We start from the raw sequence: 23,095 nt of genomic DNA, 5'->3' as shown, positions 1-23,095 counted from the left end.
CAATATTCCAGAGGTGGTCTCCTCAATTCCCAGATATTCTATCTTTTATATCTTTTATATCTTTTATTAAAAGAAAAGGGTATGCTATAGTGGTAAACATGACGGTGCCCCAACTCGTTTACTGTCATCAAATTCAAATGACCTTGTTTTCTCTTAAAAGGATATTTTAAGTGTTTTTTTCTTGTGCATAGTCATAAACACTGCTCCTTACTTTGAGATGAAACTTCAGAATACTAAATGCTACTGCAATTCTATTCTTTTATACCTCTGCACACATCAGTATGTGAATTATAAAGATAAGTGAAATCTACGGTGTTGTCATAAAGTATCCAAGGTTGTATTGCTGGCAGTAGTACAGCTGGACTAAAGTTTAACTGAATAATTTAAGTAGTTGTTGCGTTCTGTGTCACTAGCCGCCCACAGCTTTTTATTTCTCTCCGCTCCCTCTGCCAACAAGTGCCTTATGTTGTGTAATCCTAACTTTACCCCTGTAGACATACCCAGGGTTAGCTGCATCTTATTGTATCCCTTTTTTTTTTTTCTTTTAATGCTACTCTTTTAAATGCACTTGTTCCTTATTCCTGTTTCTTAGCACCTTTCTGCATCTTTTTACATATAGGTCCATACTTTGTTGGGCAGACACAGTGTACACCCCCACAGTGGATTTTAAATCAGTCATGTGATTGAAGTGCACAAAGGAATGATTGTAGACTTTGATATTTATGCCTCGTCAACAGTTTTCTTGACTATGCGAGTTCTTGTGAAGGTGTTTTCATTTCCATGGAAATAATTCTGTGATCATCCACTTTGGTGGTATTTTGTGCTCTTTCATGCTTTTTTGATGTTGTTAAGCTTTCCAGTAAACTCCTTCTTTTAAACAATGAACCATATTGTTGATTCGACCACTCCGAAGTTCTTGCTTTTTCTCTGATTGGTTTAGTTGAATTTTGATTGGGTTTCTTCAGCCTTATAACGGTGCCCCTCACTTCCACTCGCATCTGTCTGATTGTTTGATTTAAAATCTTCCGTAGTAGTGTGCAGAGGCAAAATTACACACACACGGTCCGAACTGTATGTGCATTACCACCACCCTCTGCTGGGCCCTGCTAGAAACATGTCTTGACATCAGTGGCGGAGCGGGGGGTGGCTTACTGGGCTTAACCCCGGGTTGTTTTTTCAGAAGCCCGGGGTCTTTTGGAGTGTAATTTTTTCATAGCTAGATGCCTGTCTGACAACTGTATAAAACAAAAACTACACACAATATTCAAAGCACATAGTGCACACTGTGGGAATTTACGACTGTGCGTAAATCCCCCCTAATATTGGTATGATCCGAGCTCAGACACTGAGGGAGGGGGCGGGGGGAGCTGCTGCTTGCAAGTGCGCTGTTGGAGAAGTGCAGCCAGGCAGACAGAGGGGAGAACTGAAGTTCGACCAGGTACCAAAGAAAATCATTCGTACTGTACAAATAATGTAAATATGACGGTGTATCACGAAAGATTGATATCAAACTGATCACTTGACCCATATTACGTTACTTGCTCTTCAAGTGAATCAACAAATGGCGAAATGAAAAGCCGAACAACAACAATGCTGTTTCTTTAGAGAGTCTTAGCTTACATGTATGTTTATTTCATATTTTCAGTTGTTTCCCTCCACGTCTAAATAAATTGGTTTCAGTAATGTACTGATATACAAGAATGGACATAAGGGGCTTCTTTTAAAGAAAAAACTCTGGTAGATGTTATTTTATATATTATGCTTTGTATGTTGTTCAGTATATTCCTATTCAAAACAAGAGGAATTTCAATACACAGCAGTATATTCACAGTTGAAACCAGATATTTACATACACTTTATGGAAAACCCAAGAACATTTTTTTACTGTACAACATCAATTTAGAGTAAACTTGTTTTGTTTTGGATAAATAAATATTGAAATATCTTTTGAATTAGTTAAATGTCAGAATAAAGACAGACAGAGCTGTCTCTTTTTATCTCTTTCATCAAATTTAGGAGTACATGTACACTAAGTTTATTGTTAATTAATAAGAAAACTCCAGACGATTCCATTCTGAGCTGAAGAAGCTTCTGATAGGTTAGTAGAGTCCATGTCCATACAATTTGGTGCCATTTAAAATTATGAAATACAGATAGTTTCTCTCTTTACTCTTAAAGTTAACAAATATGTTTTTTATATTTATCAATCTAAAAAAATAAACATTTAGTCTGATTTGATGTTACAATTAAAAAAGTGTTTGTGTTTTTATCTGAAGAGTGTGTAAATATCTGGTTTCAACTGTATATTTGATGATGTTGGTGTTTGGTTTGATTGTCAGCAAGTTATGCAGGCTTGTTTGCACAACAAGGCTAAATAATTATATAAACTTTTCTCAATCTAAATAGTGGACTTTGGTAGAATTAAAAAATAAGTGTAGTGCAGGTCTATGATGATTTTTAGTGCTACTATCATCTAGTTCTGATTCTGGTTCTGTCTTGGTTAAATCCTAAGTAGTCCTGATTTGAACTGTTGTAGTCCTGTTTTAATTCCGGATCAGTTCTGGGTCTGGTTGAATTGGGGTTTAGTCCTCGAGTCTTGATACAGCCCAGACTTTGTTCTGCCTTGCTGCTTAATTAAAAAACTAGTTTAAGGTGTCCTGCACATGTGATATATATTTTTCCCTATATGAAGTCATTCTTTTTTGAACAAAACTCAAAACAGAGCCTATTAATCTTTCAGTCATTTCTAACCCCCCCACCCCCCACCTCCCACCCCAATCCCACATGCATACTACCCTTTAGGGCTAAACCCCGGGTGTATCAAATGTCTGCCTCCGCCTCTGCTTGACATTGTCCTGTAAGTCACAGTTCATTTAAAAGTTTGTGTTGTAACCTTTTCAGCTTTTTTCCTTTAGTGTACAAAAGGAATTGCCATTGGATGGATCTACCACAAATTGTGAAAGAAGGGCATCCAGTAAAATTTAAAGCATCTTAAATCTTGTCAGGCACATGCTTTTTAAAACACTGTTAAGACTGTAGCAAATCACATTTCTCACCACAGTCAAAAATAAGCTGCAACACCAAAGGAGGACTAATTTACAGTGGCCCCTAAAGAGGACTATTTGGATATGTGATTTTTGATTTTCGTTTGCTGTAGTATCCTGTAATTTAAGGAGTCATGGTATTATATTGGTATTATCATTATTATAAATTACTGATTCAGTACATAGTATATGAAATCAGCAATGTCATCATCCCAACTAAAGCTAGAATGCTAGATAATATGTATATATCTCTAAATATAATTATCTAAATTTTGAATGCTAAAACATATAATCTCATCTACCTTCCCAATGAAGCTTATGCGCAACTTCAATTAGGCAGATCCGCAGTCACTCATCTGCCTGCTTTCCTGGGTTGTTTGGCTGCTACTAGTCTCTTCTTGACTCCACTACTTTTTCCCACGTTGTCAAACTCAGTACTGACATCATTACTCTAATCCAATCACCTTCTTGCCCACATTCTTTGAGCCAATTAGCCTCCACTCTACGTGGTTTAAATCTCTACTCTTCGTCTTGATGCATGCTCGATCATCCAGGTAAGTAAATCCCCAAAGTTGGATTATGTTCATGTGCTAGTTTCAGTCATTGTGCGATGTACTGTTTATAAGATTGGGGAAACCTGCAGTCAGCTGAGAGTGAAGAAGTCACTTGGATGAGTGACGAAACGTTTCTCCCACTGAAAATGCTACGTCCAGATGAATAGATTCAAACTTTCGGGATCTACTCTCTGTCATTCTTGCTTTCAGACTCGCATTCATGCAACCCACCTCCTCCCCATCCTCACCTCATAGACATATCAACTGGAGCTTCATCCAAACCTCACTCATCTTCACCACCACCACCATCTAGATTCTGCTCTGCCATGATAGGTCATCAGAGATTAATCGCCTAACCCCTAACCCCTAACCCCTAACCTGCAAATCATGGTAAAGAAATGCAAATGAAGACCAAGACACAACAATTTATTCCCTCTTTATTGCATGAAATCTGTCAAAATCTGCCCCAGAATGAGGTCTGTCTTTTCTTCGATTTATTTCTTGATTGTCTGCTGTGATGATTATTTCATCTAGTTAAGCGGGATTCCTGTAACCACCTCTGACTCAATACCACACTCGTCATTTCCACGCTTGATTTTGAAGAAACCTGAAATAAGAAGACAACAGAGGACGACACAGTTTTAGGCCAGCATTCCCACTCATCTTCAGCACTTTGTGTGACGTAGGCCTGTATGTGACACCGGCTATGTGCCTTACACTTTCATCCATACCTTCATCTCCCCAATCAGTATTCCAGGAGTTTGCAGCCAGCCAATAGGGCGTCCCGTTCTCATCACCCCAGCCCAAGATCTTAATGGCGTGACCGCCCAGCATATCCCCTGTCACATGCTGATACACACCTACAGCAAAAAAAAAAGCTCATTAAAGCAGAAGAAGGTTGTTCCTCTTTTGAATAATACCCATTTTCTGACAGGCGTTCTAAAGTGTCTGTGGAGTTTTTTCAGATTAGTGGTCGACTTGCTTGCTCTCAAACAGTTGCCCAATATTAAACTGAGACAAAGAAGTACGTTACTCATATAGAGTGACATTACTAGAATTAAATACATAAACCTCACCACTCTTATACAGCAGAAAATCTTCATAAACAGTGAAAGATGCCTCCACAGGCCCGTTCTTGTACAACTCCGTCATGATCTGATCCAGGTCCGACGGGACGCCGTATGTGCGTCTACCTGAAGAGGGACATACAGGAAACTTCAAGGACTGCAACGACAAAGTAAACCAATGCTAGGAGGGTGCAGAGTTTATTTTAATTCTCTGTACCAAAGTGTTTGTCCTTCTCATATGATAGTGAGTATCCATCAGTGCACTGCTGCACACACTTAGGAGTCTCTGAACTCCCACACGGAGGACGACTTCCATTCACATGATGCTCACAGGGGGCGATGGTGTAGGGTAGACAGCCTGTAATAAACAGTCACGGTCAGTCCATTTAAGTCAAGTCTTTTGCTCCTCCCCAAAACTACTTAAACTGAATTCAGCAAGTGGATAATGGACTTACCAACTTTAGAGTCATACAAGCCTCCTGTGACAAGCCCTTTCTTTGCCCAGAATTCCCAAGCAGCAGAAGGATAGCCACCATAACAGCTACATCAAACACAAAAAGACATAATGTGCACCATGAGTTATGTTATAGCTGTTTTACTTCATTTGATTTTTGAAGACTGTAATTATAAGCCATCACGGTTTCTCCAAAAAAACTTTTCCATGAAAACTTCATGAGTAGAATTAATGAACAGCCCATTTACTTATATACACGACCCATTACTAATGCTCACCCCATGCCGCATTCATCACAGCAGGCCAGCAGATCTTCAGCGGAGATCTCCACAGAGATCTTACCACCACTTTGGATACATAACCTGTCAGATATTGCCTCAGCTGCCCCAAAGGCCTGTGTAAAAATCAAACCGGGAACACTGAGAACATGGAAGTTGGTAATGATTTTTTTTAATGTCCCACCCTATCTCCTCTATTTGGTGGTGGTGTATTTTTAATTTCTTGGTGTGTCATACCCAACAGGACCCACAGGAGCCTTGATCTCTGATCTGTTGGATTGTGGCACAGTTGGGCCACTCTTTGCGTGCGTCAAAGCTGTCAGGAAGTTTAATGCCTTCAATATTATGAAGCCTAAACAAGAGAGAAAACAGAATCACTGCAGATTAGCTCAACCTGCTGACTGTCACATGTCATCTCATGTGACCAGCTGTCCAAACCACCTGATAAACTTACACCTCTGGTAGCTTGGGTCCATTCAGTATGGTGCCACACAGCTGTTTAACATAGGTGGCATCGATATTCTGGAAATTCCTTGTGGCCTGGAGCAAATAAAAAGGAAATTGGAGCAGAGAAATCATCGCTTACGGGTTGTTAACAGCTTCCTAAGATGTGGAAATATCCATAAAAACTGATTGCATGGTCTCACCGTCCAGGTGGTGTTAGCCTTGTTAATAAAATCAACCATCTCAGAGGAGAGAAGGGAGTGGTGAGGGTGTGCCCAAGTGGTGGACACCATCACCACTACAGAGAGGAGGAACAGTGGACTCATCCTGCAAAACAGACATCAGTGATCATAGGAGGTGACCAGGAAACTGTTTACATGCACACAAAAGCACATCTCAGTGGAGCGTTACAAGGAAAGGGAATAAGGAAAGAGGCCATTTCCTTTATTTATAACCAACATGTGTTTTGCAGTAATGTTGCAAATACATTTCTGTACATAGGAACTGGGTCATGTATGAATGCAATGAACTTGGTTATTAGAAACATTCTTTCTGAAATATATCTAACACTGACTTTAAGAATTAGATCCACAATTAATGATAAATGATACTTTTATTCCAATTTATAAAGAAAAAAAAAGTTTAAAAGAACATTCATATTATCAGATGAATCAGAACTGCAGCTAGATTTAACATATATGTACATTGATTCAAGCTAAAAACAAAAAATGAAAACTTCAGCTTAAGACAATCATAAAGTATTAATCCACATGCATATTGAACTCATATGTGCAAAAAAAAAAAAAAAAAATCAGCATATTTGCCAAATGTCTTAATTTTTTACCTGGGTTGCTGTTTTAGTAGATCTTTTTCGTCGTTCTTCTTCTCTCTGACTCAACAAACCTTACAGTTACCCTTCTTATAAGACTACAGTTGTTGATCACATGCCTGTGTAATAAATGCACCTGCATGTCTCATGTGACTAGAAGCCTGCCATTCCAAAGGTTGACCAAGCTCTTAAAATTATTATACGTCAATAACGAGATGCAGCTTTGTTTCCTTTATTTAACCATCAACCTTCTGATTCTTAATTTTTTGTTTAATATGTATGAACTTCTCCCACACACACACACACACACACACTTAAACTCTGCATCAAAACATGAAATCACTCAAAATACAGGATTAATTGTTATTTATTTCTTCAAATATGTACAAATCAAAATGTCACATTACATAGCAATGTTTTTAGCTCTCCTTTGGTTCTGTACAAAGTTACTCTGTGCTAGCCTTTCAACGCACCAAAGCAGTGTTAAGGACACTTAGCTAGCAGTCTCAGTATGCCTTTTTCTTCCCTCTTTTGCTGATGCTATAAAGGACCTGAAAATACATCCATTTTCCCCTTTTCATCTGTAATAAAAACTACCCTGATATTGCACATAATTGTTTTTCCTTAATTTTAAAAAAAACACAACGATGAAACAGATTAACACACAGAAAAGGACCGAAAAGGTTCAACTGTGATTGGAAGCCGTCGAACATACAGCGGAAGCGCTGCAGAGTGCACCAATGTAACTTTTTAGTGTTTCTGCTAGAGAAACACAAGTGGAATATGGAGCTAGGTTTGATGTGATATGAGAAAAGAAAGAAAAACAAGTGGTGGTGGTGGTTGTTGGTAACCCCCCCCCCAAAAAAAAAAAAAAAAAAATCCTAGTATGTGCAGGATTAAACTGTGAACGTTTGTTTTCAATTATTCAAATACGATGAATAATTACAATTCAAACAATGTTTCAAACAAACTATTTAAAAAAAAAAAAAAAAAAAAAAAAAAAACACCCTGAACTGTGGAAGTGTACCATTTATGGCAAATATACCCACACACACCAATGTGTGTATATAATTTATCTAGACACAGGATGGACTGCTACAGATCAAATCATTTAATGACACCAGCCTGCTAACAGAGTCATACTTTAGAGTGTCCATCATCCTGTAACAGCCACAGTGAATCTGTAAATTCCTCTAGAAACAGACCTTCAGAGGGGGCACAGGGGCTTCTTTTGTATAGAGGCTCAGGAAAGGAGGGGGTTAAATTAGTTCAAGGTCTCTGCATGTCACTGGTGCCTTGGGCCTGTGCCGCTGTAGTGCTAAGGTATTGCCAGCTGAGGGCAGCGAGCACCATAGCAGCAGAAAGGTACATGGGCGACAGGTGGTGGGTCCTGGAGCGGAGGCTGGACTGCGACAGGGCGGACTTTTCACGGATTACAGCCAAGATGTGGAGCGTCTTTTCCCGAGACGGGTCGGTGGGGGACACCTTGTGTAATATCTGGAGAGAGAGAGCACATTCAGTACACCAATATGGTGGAAGCAGTAGAGAGAGACTGAGTTTAAAAATAAATAAATAAAAAATAACCCACCTCCTGGCTGTACTGGGCGATAATTGTCTGCACAGCACTCATATTGGTGGCTTCCATCATGAGAGTGACTGCCTGCCCCTTTCGGATCTTCACCACTCCCTGAAACACCATGGGGTTGTTGTAGCACGTTGACAGTGTAGCTATTGCCATCACCTGGTCAAGAGAGAAATGACAACATGTGAAGTGGAAGTGTTTGATCATTTCTCATGAGTCAGTATTCATTGGTCTCTCTATTTAAGCGCAACATTTTCCATCGTTTATCAGTTACAGAAAAAGTTATTATTAAAACAAAATATTAAAATGTTTCGCAAACTTTAAATGCAAATCAAAACATGTTCCAGTAAGACCGTAGGACATGGACAGAATGGTTTGTTTTCTGAGCTTGAAAAATAAATAAAAAATGAACAGGTTTAAATGTTATGGTTTGGAGGAGATTGTGACGCAGCGCATACCTGTGGAATGGCACAGAAATTAAAGACGCTCTGGTTGCGCAGGCGGGACAGGTAGGCAATAACATCCGGGACGTGACGCAGAGCATCAGTGACCAGCAGGTTGAGACAGGACAGCGCCGACTCCAGCTTCTCAGGCTGGGCCAAATCCTCAAGACGGCCTGCAAACTGGCTCCAAGCCTGCACACAGCATGTAACAAGGATTTTATTTATCTGTACTGGCACCAGCCTTGGCTGGATTCTGTTCGTTATGTACTTCTTAGAAGCCTTGAGCAAATTTCTTCAAATTTAGTACAAACACTTATCCCACAGACCCGAGAATAAGTTGATTAGAGATTGGAGGCCAGGGTGAAAGCATGGCCACATGACTGTCCTTTTATTGTAAAACTGCAGGCTTCCTGAGGGACATCTGAAACTCTTCTTTGGAACGTTGACCGCATTTGGTCCATTTTCTGTCAAGACAACCCAACACTACTATCATAATGTTGAGCTCCTGGCTCTGGAGAGGTCACTATCCATGGCTGATAGTGTCCTCTCTGCGTTTTTCTATGCAGGTAGGTTTTCAATCTGATGGAATTATGAATGCAGAAAAGTACCATCGATTTAGACAATTTCTCCAACACCGCTGGCTGAAGTTCAGCCCAAATCTTGGGGGCATGACTTTCATATACCGTTCACCTGCTGTAGATAATTTTTGGAGACCTGCTTCCTCTTCTGCCCTCCACTTGTCCAGTTTCCAGTTTTAAGGACACGCTGCTAAAGATATGCCAAGTTTTCAGCTAATACCTCTTAAAGAATCACTTTGTTGGTACAAAAATACCATTTAAAAAGCTGTTAAACTCTGGCATAGACTCAACTAAATAAATGGGAACAAATGATGTGCTTTTGCAACAGGCTAGTTACCAAATGCCCAAAGATACCATTTAAAATGGGTTATTTGCCAAGTTAACCGTTATTTGCAGACATCCCACGAATTAGGTGGGTTTGTTTTGGGGGTTGTTGTTTTTTTTTTTCTTTTCTCTCCATAGGTCAGTGTTAAGTGGCTTAACAACAATAACAACAACAGTCAAGGGCTGAGGCAAAATGAGTGAAAAAGCAGCCAATGTCCAAAGACAAACTCTGAAATACCTACAGAAACCCTGGAGAACTCTTGCTTCTGACCACTTTAAAAGGAAAGAAAGTCTGGGTCCTTGGTAAGCAAAATATAAAAGAATGATAAGTGCATCAAGATTTTTTTCATAGTACCACATTTTCTAGTGTCACAGTGATCTTAACCTTTGACCGGCAACATAGATTTTCCTAGAGCCCAAGTAAAGGTTTGCACCACATTCTCAGAAATGTCAGAAAGGCCTTCTGTAGCCAACACAAACAGACGTTTGTACAACATGAAAACACTACAAATAGGACCACAGCCGTCACTAGTGTTAAGCATAAATAAATTAAAAAAATTTAAAAAAAAAAAAGACATTAGACAGTATAAAGCCCCTCCTGCATAGAAACAAATGTTACAAAGCACATTTTGTATTATGAATATGGCAGGTGTCTGTGAAGGTTCTCAGTCATCCAGGTCATTGTAGTCTAAGGAGCTTGGAAAGAAAAGCGTCTGGACTTTTTTAAGTTGCTTGAAATATGGCAGATATTGCTAAGTATTTATGACTGCACCAATGAGTTCAGTAGGAAATAGCATAATTCCTGGAAAATTGCCCCATTCATGTGAACATGGTCACAGCTAGATTAGAAACCCCTGGGCTGACGTATCGAGTTGATAACCTCCTTCGTGCGACTGCTTGGCCCGATTAGGGTAAGCAAACCCAGATAAGTGAAAGATATCTTGGGTATTCTAAACTTGCTTCATAGTACCGGACCCTGGTCAGGCACACTGGTATTAGACAAGAGATTTTGTTTCTACCTCTTGTGGCCAGAAGGCACGTCCCTCTTGTGTGTCCTCTAGATAGTCTCGGATGATGTTAGTCTTTTGGAGAAACAGGCCCATGGAGTTCGCAAGTTCAGTGTCCTGCCCAACTTCAGGGTCCTCCAGCTGAGACGCAGAGAACAGCCGGGACAGGCCAATGCCGACTAAACCGGCAACATAGTGACAATACTGCACAAAAACAGAAAAACAAATCACAGTGCAGGACTTAAGAGAAACAAAATCCTGGCTTATGATTAAACATTCATATTATGTAATATTCAGAGCTGAATCATATAGCTACATGACAAGATTCTTTAGATTAAAAATCTCTTCTACAGGAGTGTCCTGGCCAAGAAAGACAGCAGTACAATCAGAGGAGTTTTATAAAACAGTAGCACGCACACGCACGCACGCACCCATAAAGCAATTAAGTACAGGCAATAAAAAAGAAATATATAAAACCTCTGTCTCAATAAATAAATTAGTCAAAGCAAAATTGTCTACTGCCATAAATAAAGGAAACATTTAAAATCACCTTCCTTAAGTTCTGGTTGATTCTGCAGCTGATTTAAGAAGTAAGGAGCTGCAAATCTGAACGCTACTGTAGCTAATTCAATAAAATTGTAAGCTTACCATCTGCTCCTGAGCTGTACCAGTGAGTCAACAGCTAGTTTGTAGCTTACAAACCTCTGATAACATCCATTCAGTTTTTAATCAGAGTGATGACATTTTATTCAAAATAAAAGGCTTTTATTTTGCAATGTAATAATTCTTTTGGGTCGTTACTCCAGTAATTTTAGAACTTACTCTTTATGTCCCCCCCCAACTCAAAGCAGTCATTTATGTAGTCATTATGGTGCTAGAACAACTAACAGAAGCATAACATTTACCTGGTCCCACTCCTTCATAGATCCCACTTTCTTCTCCAGGAATTCAGCCATTCCCACTCCCATACGGTGGCAGATATCCGAGATGACGTCTCTGTATTCCTGAGCGAGGTTTCTGAATTCCAGCGATATCTGGTTTTAGAGGACAAAGGTTATAGTTACCAATTAGTCACTGCCTTAATTTGCCCAAACTTGGTAAATAACCCTTGACAACCCACTGACCGTTGGGAAGTCTTCCAGGACCTGACGATCTTTCTCCTGGCTCTCCATGAAGCACCACTCATCCTGGTACAGGAAGGTGTGGAAGTCATTGAGCATGGGAACCTTCTTGTCCAGAGGAATGGTCATGTCATCCTCCACTGTGTCCAGTGCACGCAGAACCAGGTAGAAAATGCAAACTGCATGTCTGGATCATAGACACAAGGAGGATTTACACAATGATAAAGGTAGCAGGTATGTCAAGTGTCTATATGTGAAAAACTCCTGCATGGCTGCATCAAAGATATTTTTTATATTCCTATTAATACTACTCAACAATAAACTTTAAATGCAGAAAAAGAAAAGGTACATGGCAGCCTTCACCTCTGCAACCCTGAAAAGCCTGCAATGGAAACGTTAATTAACACCCATTTTATTTATGGAGAGTCTTTCAAGTACATAGAAATGTAGTTTGATATCAAAATTTTATTTAAGATTCGTGTTTAATATCTGGCTCAAAATGAAAGAATTAAACTAGGGTTCATAAAAGGAATGAATGCCTGTCAGTCTGTCTTAGATTACAGGGATATTTCATCCCAAATAATGAATTGGGAAGGTCCTGGTCCAGGTCCCTCTCACAGACCAAAGATATGCATGTTAGATTAATTTGTGATTCCTTTACCCGCCATGGTATTTTGCTTCACATGATGCTGGTAACAACATCACACAGCCAGGACAAAAAAAGTCTGTCATACAAAAACCTAACATGTACTTTTTGAATGTATATCTTTAGTTTGAGTACTTGTTTATAAAGTTTGTCATCATAACTTGCCTGATGACGCTTTGGTGCTGTACTGTGGGTCAACTGCTCTCAGCGTTTCTATTATTTTTGTAATACTCATCCTAAATGTTGCCTCGAGCATATGCCCTCCATACAACTATAGTTAAAGACTAAAACTGGCACTGAAACGAATCCCAACTAAAGTAAGACATTCTGGAAATAAACACTAAACGGAATTAATAATACTAAAAAAAATGTCAAAAGTCGACAAAAAATAGAAACTTATGAGATAAGTTGAGGGATTTTTTTTTTTTTTAAAGGGAGAGTGTTTCGGCCAAGACCCTTTGTTTTGCTCTAAAGAAAACAAACCGTGTGCACGCACACACGTGTCCTCACCTGGAGCCAGCTCCAGTAAAGTTTTACTCACCTCAACTCACCGTCCAGCGCCTGAATCACAGCTGCAAAGCTGCGACTGGTTTGGTTCAGGTACAGGTAGCAGGTCCGCAGACTCTCAGTCATGGACTCCTGACAGGAGAGACAGAGAAAAGCTGTTTGTCGGTAGAAGCCTGCAGGTCTGAGGGCGCTGGAGGGTCGGGCGGCCTCTTGCAGGCCCCTCTCCCCGAGCCTCCACCCGTGCAGGAGAGAGCGTGGAGCGGAGCCGCAGCCACGCGGAGCCACCGAGAGAGAGCGCTTGAACACGGACAGAGACAGCGGACACTTGCAGCAAGCTCCGGCCATACGAAAAACCGACAGCGAGAACGACTCTGCAGCTATGAAACCACACTATCCATGTTGACGCCACGCCTGTTGAGGAAGCGTGAAACATGAAGTCCATGTAGAGGACAAGAGAGGTGAACAACGCTGTGTGGACGACGCTGCGTGGAGTTAAATAAGCGCCCCGCGGATCTTTAAGCACTTTAACCTTGAACCGTGGCTGAGCGTGGCCAGTGCGCAGCGTTTGTAGATCTGCTGTTATGAGCAGGCACACTCCTCCCACCCCTGCCCCCAAAACAACGCCAGCTGAAGTTCACTTTCATAACCTACTTCCCGCATGCTAAAAATGGGGGGGGGGGGGGTCCCGATTTGGGGTTTTTGCTGCACTAAAGCCTTTTTTCGCTAAAGGTGAGCAGTGTTTTCTTTTTAAAGAAAGCACGCATTAGCTGCTATTTAGTTGTATCTCCATGCACGCATGCAGCTAGATAATGTTGGCTGTGTGCGATAAGCAAACAGTCAGCTGTGGGGTGTCGACTGCGACTTTGTGCAATATAAAGCCTTCATTGCAATAGAAAAACAAACCTTAGCAAGTTTGAACACCCCTCCCCCTGAAAAAAGCAGAACTCATGAAAACTGTATTTTGCTGACATCTGGTGGGAGACAGCGTGAAGGACGGGAAAATTCGTGACCTGCAAGTCTGTGATACTCCAGGAAAAAGATTTTTAAAACAAATATATGAGACGTATACTAAAACAAACGGACAACTCATTATAACCTTTATTTCTCTTTTTAATGTTTACATCGATTGTGCTCAGACATTACTGCACTTGTGTTGCTTTTGCACAACAATTTGGCTTTTAATACAATCAGATGACAGACTTGAGCTCTAACGTTTGACATCCTGTGCAGGTTTGTTCCTCGGGTGCTTTAATCCAAATCTTAAATGAAGAATATTTTTACTGTGTGTGTGTTTTGTTTAAGTAATGCTGCCAATCCGAGCACGAAGCCTCGTTGGCATGGTGCAGTCTGCAGGCTCTCCGGGTCCTGCCTCTGGGTCACATTGGCGTTAAAACAGTGGGATTATCCGTCAAACACGCGCACAGCATCTCTCCCCACCGGTGCGCCCTCCAAGCTCATTATGTAAGGTAAATCCCAAGTCAATGGTCATCTCTGCCTGTGTGAGTAGACTGTGTGAGCGCAGATCTAATTTGACAAAGTCCAATTAGCTGTCTCTGTTTTCACCCGGATCGTTTGGAGCAAAACTAAGGACCGTGTTGCTCAGTTAGGTTTGAGGTGTAAAGTGCCAGATATGGCTATGTGCTTTTTGTTTTGGTTTGTTTTTTTTCCTCTGCGCAGACTCACTGTGATGATGCTCTGAAAAGAGGAACGGCTATCTGCTTTTTAATCCGCGCAACATCCTTTCTCTGCGTGTGGCTGATGTGTTAGTATTCAAACGAATCTATAAATATGAGCTCAGACTGCGTTTTCGAGTAGATTTTACTCACATAATTCAACTTTGGCATGACGGCTCTGCATCCACCCATCTTAAATTTAAACAGGTTGAATATCTCCTCCGGGTGACCCAGCGACTTCAGGATGTCCATGTTGCTTCAGGTGTTCAGCGGTTACTCTGGCAGACTGACAAGATGTAGCCCCATCAGATATTCGTGTCTCTGAGATGCGGCAGCACCACAAACATGAGCGAGGACACGGTTTGCGGCCGGGAGCCTCGTCAGATCAACGGAGCGTCTGATTGGCTGGCGAGTCATGGGCTTAGAGGTTAACGTCCAATGAGCGGCCAGAGTGACTGGTGTGATGCCCCGCCCCGCCCTGGGCTGTCAGTGGAGCCCAGCTGCTGATTGGTCCGTTAGTTAATCAAGAAAGAAACTGTCTGCTCAATGAAATCGTGGTAATCCCGGCCAGGTCTGATACCTGTTGACTGTTTATACACAGCAGCACCTTGTATGTTATAAAAACAAAGGCACTGGTGAGTCTTTTTAACCAGGAAGGAAGTGTTGTAGCTCCAGTTAAGGTTCTCGGGTACTTCTAAAGCTGGAGATCATTCTCACAGCTGCTCATCCAATGTGCAGGTTGGTTGGGAGTTTCCATCCCTCCTGAAATCCACAATCATCTCCTTCTGTTTTCTTGACACTGATGCAGAGATTGTTATCCCATGCATCAAAGCATCAATCGCTTTACCCCCATCCTGCAGTCAGACTCATCATTGCTCGTGATGCATCCCACCACTGTGAAGTTGGAGCATACTGAAACTACTGCGAATACAAAAATTGGACAAGGAAGCTGTCCTATGATAAAAAAAAAAAATCAAAATCCGACATTGCATTCGTGTTGAAAATATATTTCCCTGTCAATTAAACGACGTGCTTGTAAGGTCATTTGCTCATTTGCAGCTAAGGAAGGCCGCAAAATCCGTGATAATCTGAACCGATTCATTGCCAAGTAGATCATCAACAGTTCAATAGAGGACACCTAATGGCCAAAGTCAAAACACGGTGAGCACACAGCCAAGTGTTTCTCTGCTCCTTTTTAAATTTAATATTTTTACATTTTCCCCTCATTTATAGCCTTTGTCTACAAACTAGACATATACAATGTATGTATATAATATATATTGTTGTGCATATTTACAGCCAGCTGCCGACTGGCCTTCGGGCTAACCAAAATTTATTTTAAGCCAAAATGAAACCAAAGAGAATCATGCCCCCTCCTCCCAAAAAAATCATGTGGCTAGACGGTATTAATACCACGTGACTGGTTCATGAAGTGGTTCGAACTTTGCCGCGAGATATGACAGCGATATAAACCCCTCAGACTTCATTCAAAATGTGGGTGTTTGATGGAGAGCTGCGGTTAGAGAGAGTTTGGAGACCGTTTGGAGGATTATGAGAGTGAGGAGAGAAAGTCAGGAGAGAATGGAGCCAGCTAAGAAGAGGAGGATGTCCTCCCCTGTGTGGGAACATTTTGATCTTATTCCTCCCAACAAGGTATGTAAATTTCTACAGAAGATGTATTTTCATGATACTGATGGTGCAATACAATTTATGTTGAGCTGTCTTGACTTTTGTACAAGGTGAAGTGTTTGCTATGTGCCAGGGAGCTGGGATATAACAACACCTCATCCATGCTTAGGCACTACAGAGCTTTGCATGAGAATAAGGGGAACAGCGATTGTGGAGCAAGACCAGGTGAGCCATCAAATGCAATGATAATATAGCATGCAGTAATGTTACTAAATGATATAACAATATTATACAACTGTTATAAGTTACGTGTGTGATATTTATATTTGTGCTTTATCTTTATTGTCTTTCCTCAGGAGAACAATCTCAAATAGATGAAGACCTGGTCAGCATGGTGATTGAGGACTCCCAGCCATTTAGCATTGTGGAGGACAAAGGATTCAAAAGATTTGTTAAATCATTAAATCCCAGCTATGTTCTCCCCACTAAAAAGGTCATAAAAGCAGTGAAAATTTAGTTTTTACAGAATAAAATGTGAACAGGCAGGACTGAGGCAGTGTGTAGCTGTCCATACCTCAACGTTACAAAAGCACAACTACTGTCCACACCCCAACCACACCTCACCTCACAGTAAATGATCATTTCCATTTCAAGCATTTCCAAATAATCATTTCCCATACTGCCACTATAAATATACACAGTATACTGCCATCACTACAATATACATTGTTTACACACTCCTTTTGTTGTTGACATTTACAGGCTGTGTGCAAAATGCCACGTATTAGTCAGTGTCCACAACAACACCATCTAACCTCACTTAGCTTGTTTGTGTATGTGTGAGAAGTTGTTTCCTGATGCTTTAAAATACCCGGTTCACTCTGTAACACATGCTTATATGTTAGTGCGTCCCTCTGCATCAGTGTGAGCTGTAACTGGTGTATTCCAAGTTTTCAATGTTGCACTTGCACATTTTACATGCTTTGAAAACTAAGGCTCAGACAAGCTTGTCTGTCAGTCCCACACTTAACCTTTAACTGATTTCCTCTGTATCATTAAATGTTTATAATTATTAGGACAAAAACCTATTGCTGTTATTATTTTCAGTAATTATATTGTGCAAAGTTTCAAATAAATCCTTTACATTTGATATCTGTGTATGAACACTTTTAAAGTTTACTCTATATTAGATCTAAACCCTCCACGCTGGAAGGCCAGTTTCACTGCTAGCACCTGGCACCCTCGGAGGGGTTTTATAAATATCGGAAAATAGTTTGAAGTGATTTGACTGAAAACACTAATGCGATGCTGGACCGTGCGGAGGAAGGTGAGAAATCGACACATCAGTCTGCAGTTTGGGGAACTCAATGAGCAGAAGAAAAATTAGAGGGCTGTGCGCTGTGTAGACCACAAGAGGAACACACAAACTTCTCAATGTTGCACTGCTCACACAAGGGCCAGAGTCTCTTTGTCTATGACAGGATAATTCAGGCGGTATGAATTAAATCCCCTACATGACCAGAATTATGTAGAAAGGTGTCAGCTGAGCTAATTGTAGACTCGACTAAATACCGACTTATCCAAAATGTACCATGTACGGAGGAGCGAAATCTCCAGGCAAGCCAAAAATGTCTGAATGTTATTACCAATATTAATCCCACCTGCCCTACCTCTGCTGTGTTCCAGAGTGTAAAGAGATGCAGCAACCGCTGATGTTCATGGTTACTTCCTCTTTGCAAAACTGGAAAACTGCTGGAGTGTGACTGTTACGGCCCGGCTCTGCTAGGCGGCAGCGGACGTAACATAAACGAGCCCAGAGACCAAGGAGTTAGGTAGGACGACAAACATAAGGTTTATTAACACAACTGAAATCCGTTAGTGAAACAACTCACTAGGCAGCAGAGAAACTTTAAGCAAACACCACGATTAATAACACCAGTAGAGCACTGCTCTACTAAACGTCTCGCAGGAGGCAACACAAAACACAGGCAGAAGGCAAAAGGGAGGGACTCTCTGTACAGTCTGTTCAAATCAACAAGTCCCTCGACGAATGAAGACTCCTCAGCCTTTTATACTATCAGTTAACTGCAGTCAGCTGTGTCACTTGTCATAACTGCAGACAGCTGTGTCACTTGTCCGTCGTACTCCAGGCTCCTGCGGCAGCCAATGGTGTGCGTAGTCTGACAGGCTCGGATCCGCATGAAGTTGGGGCGGGCATATGTCCGGGCCAGCCAATCCCCCGTGAGTCCTGGAGCACTGTAGCTTCCATGGAGGAAGGCGGGGCCACCTGAGGCTAGCGGCCGTAACACCCCTCCCCTTAAAATACCAACTATGTTGGGCTGAAGCCAACGTTACAGAGCATAAACAACAACAAAAGACAAAAGCAGTAAAACATGTTTACAAACGGGACAGACCGTCAGCTAAAACATTTTCAGTCCCCTTTTTGTGGTGGATACTTAAGTTGTATTCCTGCAACAACAGAGCCCAGCGCATAAGGCGCTGGTTGTGATTAAACATACGCGCCAGGAACACAAGTGGGTTGTGGTCTGTGTACACAACAAGAGGCAACATGCTGGACCCCAGGTACACGTGAAAGTGCTGAAGAGCCAACAACAAAGCCAGGGTCTCCTTTTCAATGGTGGAGTAGTTTAACTGATTTTTATTGAACTTGCGGGAAAAGTAACAAACGGGGTGGTTCAAACCCTGCAAGTCTTCTTGCAACAGCACTGCCCCAGCCCCGACAGCACTGGCATCAACCTCAAGTTTGAATGGTCGCGTCAAATCAGGTGCAGCTAACACAGGAGAATGGCAGAGGAGGGCTTTTGCACTCTCAAAAGCATCCTGACACTCACTCGACCAGCTAAACTCAACCTTTGGGCTGAGCAGGTCAGTCAATGGGCACCTCCTCGTCGAGCCCGCACGAGCGGGCGCGGCTGCCGGTGTTGTTTAGCCAGAGCGTTGGCTTGATTCAAACGCTCACGGAAGTGTTTTACATAACTGCTGACGTTTGTTTTGAAAACCCCTTGTGGGCTCAAAAACGCCTCTTTCAGAGCTTTGAGGGGTCCCCGTGGCCTATGGCCAAATACTAGCTCAGAGGGACTAAACCCAAGTGACTCCTGAACGGCGTCACGGGCAGCAAATAACACAAATGGAACACCCTCGTCCCAGCTTTTATCACTCTCCAGGCAGTATTTGCGTAGCATCGTCTTCAAGGTCTGGTGCCACCGCTCTAATGCACCTTGCGATTCAGGATGGTAAGCAGAGGACACAATATGCTTAACACCCAGAGTGCTAACTGCTTGTTTGAATACCTTAGACTGAAAGTTCGAGCCCTGGTCGGTTTGTACGACCTTAGGCAAGCCAAACACTGAAAAGAAGGTTGTCAACGCCTTAACGACAGATCTCGCTGTAATTTTATGTAACGGGACAGCCTCGGGGAAGCGGGTAGCGGCACACATTATCGTGAGTAGATATTGCTTTCCTGATTTTGTTCTAGGTAGTGGACCCACACAGTCTACTATGACATGGTCAAACGGCTGATCCACTACAGGAATGGGACACAACGGAGCCGGGGGTATGACCTGATTGGGTTTACCTACAATCTGACATACATGGCAACTGTTGCAAAATTTAGAAACATCACGCTTCATACCAGGCCAAAAGAAATGTTTTAATAGTAGCTGGTATGTTTTTGTGATGCCCAAGTGTCCTGACCACTGGCTTTCATGGGCAAGGGCCAGGATCTTCTGCCGGTACGCAGAGGGCACTACAATCTGCTTGACCTTACTCCAATCTGCACCTTCTGCACCTGGTGGAGACCACTGACGCATTAGAACATCATGTTCTATGAAATAGGCTTGTTGCTCCTTTTTGGCTTGCTCAGCACTTACCATACGTTTGAAACAGCTCTTTATTGTTTCATCAGCTAATTGAGCTGCTGACAGCTGATCTCTAGTCAAAGGCAGTACAGAGTCCTTAGGAAATGGATCAGGCTCCTCGGGCGTCACAGAGTCTGGAGGTGACAGAACATAGTTTCTGTTAGTGGGTACATCATTCTCCCCGGAAAACGAGGACATCAACACAGAATCAGAGAGGGCAATATCAGTATCTTTCCGAGCTTGTGCTCGAGTAATTGCACAGGCTGGATACAGCCCAGGGTGCATAGACACATCAGAAGTTTTCTGATTCAGGGGGTTGTCTAAAACCTCCAGACGAGGGAGCACTACCCCTCCTGTGATGTCGTTGCCCAACAGCATGGCCACACCCTCTATTGGCAAGGCCGGGCAAACGGCAACAGGGAAAAATCCTGTAGCAAGGCTAGATTTAATAAAAATTCTGTGAACTGGTCTAGGAGCGTAACCCATCTCTATCCCCCGCAGAACAGAATTAAAACCACATTCACTTTTAGCAGAAAATGGTAATACAGTTGAGAGGATGACAGTTTGAGAACCTCCAGTGTCCCTTAAAATACGCACAGGTTTTAACTCGGATGGATTGTCTGTTAGCGATACTAAGCCATCAAAAATGAATGGTTCGAAACAGGGGTCAGGCACCCTACCACCACACTCATGGTCCTCGTGACGGGCCTCAGCTTTTACAAAACCCACCCCTTTGGGTGGCCGAGCATGTGATGTTTTGCGTTTTAATGCTAAACAGTCAGCAATCACATGTCCGGTTTTATGACAGTAAAAACATTCACGGTGTTCCCTGGACCCAGACTCTTTAGCTGTGTGGCGCTGCTGCACAGGGCTAACCCGTGGCTTCTCACTGTCAGTAAATGAGGCTTTGTGAGTGAGTACAAACTCATCAGCAAGAACAGCAGCAGATGTTAGTGACGTCACTTTCTGTTCATTCAAATACAGCACAATACGCTCAGGAATGCATTTCTTAAAGTCCTCTAACAAAACTAGTTCGCGCAGAGCGTCATAGTCAGTCGCTTTTGACGCAACACACCACTTATCAAAGAGAACCCCCTTTTCTCTTGCAAACTCCACATAAGTCTGCGACAGCAATCTCTTTTGCTGGCGAAACCTCTGCCTATAGGCCTCTGGAACTAGCTCATAGGCCTTCAAGACAGCTGCTTTAACACACGAGTAATCTAAACTGTCCTTTAAAGAAAGAGCAGCCACCACCTCTTGAGCTTTGCCGGACAGTTTGCACTGTAGCAAAAGAGGCCAAATCTCACTAGGCCACTGCAGCGCACCAGCGATACGTTCAAATGCTGCAAAGTATGTATCCACCTCAGTTTCTCTAAAAGTGGGCACTAAAGAAATGCACTTATCAATTTTAAAAGCAGGAGTGGACGTGGAGGTGGGACCGGAATGAACAGCAGAGACAGATGAGGCTTGAGACTGTGACTCCAGCTCAAGCTGTCGGAGCCTAACGGCCTTGTCCGCCTCTATTTCCAGCCTCCTTATTTCAAGCTGAACCCGCCAGTTCTGAGCCTTCTCCTCAGCCTCCATCTGGAGACGTGCCAGCCGCACCTTCAGCCGAGCTCCTTCTCTCCCCTCGGAACTCCCAGAAGAGAGTGGATCATAGCGAGGAAGCGTGCGCGGCGTTTTTCCCCGCTCATCCCCCTCACCATCCCCACTGGAACCATTCTGGCCCCCTTCAACTACGGCAGCTTGGCTTGGCACACCAGAGACCACAGGCAAAACAGGCGCTTGAAGCACACCAGCTCCCACCAACTTGTCCACCACTAAGGCTTTTATTTCACTCTTACGGAGAGTTTTTGAAACCTGCAGCTGAAAGTGATCCACAATTTGCAGCAAATCGTTCTTGCGACAGCTATTAATAATCTCAAGAGACGGGGCAGCTAAAAAGCGCTGTAAACAAAACGCAGCCGACATAGTGCTTAATCTTTAGCCAACTCAATTTCTCTTTTTTTTTTTTTTTTGACCCCCACTCCCAGGAACAAAGACCCCCTATGAGGGATCCCGGACGAGCCCCCACTTATGTTACGGCCCGGCTCTGCTAGGCGGCAGCGGACGTAACATAAACGAGCCCAGAGACCAAGGAGTTAGGTAGGACGACAAACATAAGGTTTATTAACACAACTGAAATCCGTTAGTGAAACAACTCACTAGGCAGCAGAGAAACTTTAAGCAAACACCACGATTAATAACACCAGTAGAGCACTGCTCTACTAAACGTCTCGCAGGAGGCAACACAAAACACAGGCAGAAGGCAAAAGGGAGGGACTCTCTGTACAGTCTGTTCAAATCAACAAGTCCCTCGACGAATGAAGACTCCTCAGCCTTTTATACTATCAGTTAACTGCAGTCAGCTGTGTCACTTGTCATAACTGCAGACAGCTGTGTCACTTGTCCGTCGTACTCCAGGCTCCTGCGGCAGCCAATGGTGTGCGTAGTCTGACAGGCTCGGATCCGCATGAAGTTGGGGCGGGCATATGTCCGGGCCAGCCAATCCCCCGTGAGTCCTGGAGCACTGTAGCTTCCATGGAGGAAGGCGGGGCCACCTGAGGCTAGCGGCCGTAACAGTGACACAAAATAAGTAGGTTTAACACTTTCTAAGGGAGATGTCACCTGTATGGGTGAACACTGGGGCCTATATATGGACTGGAGCCATAGTTTCTCTTGCTTTCTTAAAATTTCTTAAGATGACAATCAATTCATTACATCTATTACAAGACAAGATATGCAGTCAGTGTGAGAGGAATTCAATTTAATGTGAAAAATATACAACAAGACAAACAGCTTTTGTAGCCATATTACCAAGTTACCTGTAATTTGAGTTTTTGTATGTCATACTTGCACTGTTCTTGTCTTGTTCTACTTGCATAATGTGTATGTTTAAGCTGTGGACCCTAAGCTTCACAATTTCATCTCTCTGTATACTTATATACAACTGGGATGACAATAAAGTTTCCTTTGACAGTTTGAAATGTGTCAGATC

The 23,095-nt window shown here is 42.5% G+C and overlaps 2 protein-coding genes across 3 annotated transcripts; both read right to left on the bottom strand.

The window, feature by feature from the left end:
- Positions 1-4,037: 4,037 nt before the first annotated feature.
- ctsbb (cathepsin Bb) lies at positions 4,038-6,167 on the bottom strand. Its single transcript, XM_026142526.1, has 9 exons — positions 6,045-6,167; positions 5,852-5,937; positions 5,635-5,749; positions 5,398-5,513; positions 5,121-5,206; positions 4,883-5,023; positions 4,675-4,791; positions 4,330-4,458; positions 4,038-4,205 (listed from the first exon to the last, which is right to left on the bottom strand). Exons 1-9 carry the CDS (start codon positions 6,165-6,167, stop codon positions 4,129-4,131), a joined length of 990 nt encoding a protein of 329 aa, XP_025998311.1. The 3' UTR covers positions 4,038-4,128.
- A 1,599-nt stretch (positions 6,168-7,766) lies between these two features.
- On the bottom strand, positions 7,767-14,913 carry fdft1 (farnesyl-diphosphate farnesyltransferase 1). Of its 2 annotated transcripts, XM_026142879.1 has the most exons (8): positions 14,705-14,913; positions 12,913-13,010; positions 11,729-11,912; positions 11,510-11,638; positions 10,617-10,808; positions 8,711-8,887; positions 8,259-8,411; positions 7,767-8,167 (listed from the first exon to the last, which is right to left on the bottom strand). In XM_026142879.1, exons 1-8 carry the CDS (start codon positions 14,801-14,803, stop codon positions 7,940-7,942), a joined length of 1,260 nt encoding a protein of 419 aa, XP_025998664.1. In that variant the 5' UTR covers positions 14,804-14,913; the 3' UTR covers positions 7,767-7,939. The 2 variants fall into 2 exon arrangements, with proteins under 2 accessions (XP_025998664.1, XP_025998663.1); XM_026142878.1 differs by lacking the exon at positions 14,705-14,913 and having other exon boundaries at positions 12,913-13,508.
- Positions 14,914-23,095: the final 8,182 nt, after the last annotated feature.

This window comes from Astatotilapia calliptera, chromosome 15 (genome assembly GCF_900246225.1).
Source record: "Astatotilapia calliptera chromosome 15, fAstCal1.2, whole genome shotgun sequence".
In the NCBI taxonomy this organism is placed as follows: Eukaryota; Metazoa; Chordata; class Actinopteri; order Cichliformes; family Cichlidae; genus Astatotilapia; species Astatotilapia calliptera.
Note: the sequence above shows the minus strand (reverse complement) of the source record. Positions and strands in the feature narration are given on the sequence as shown.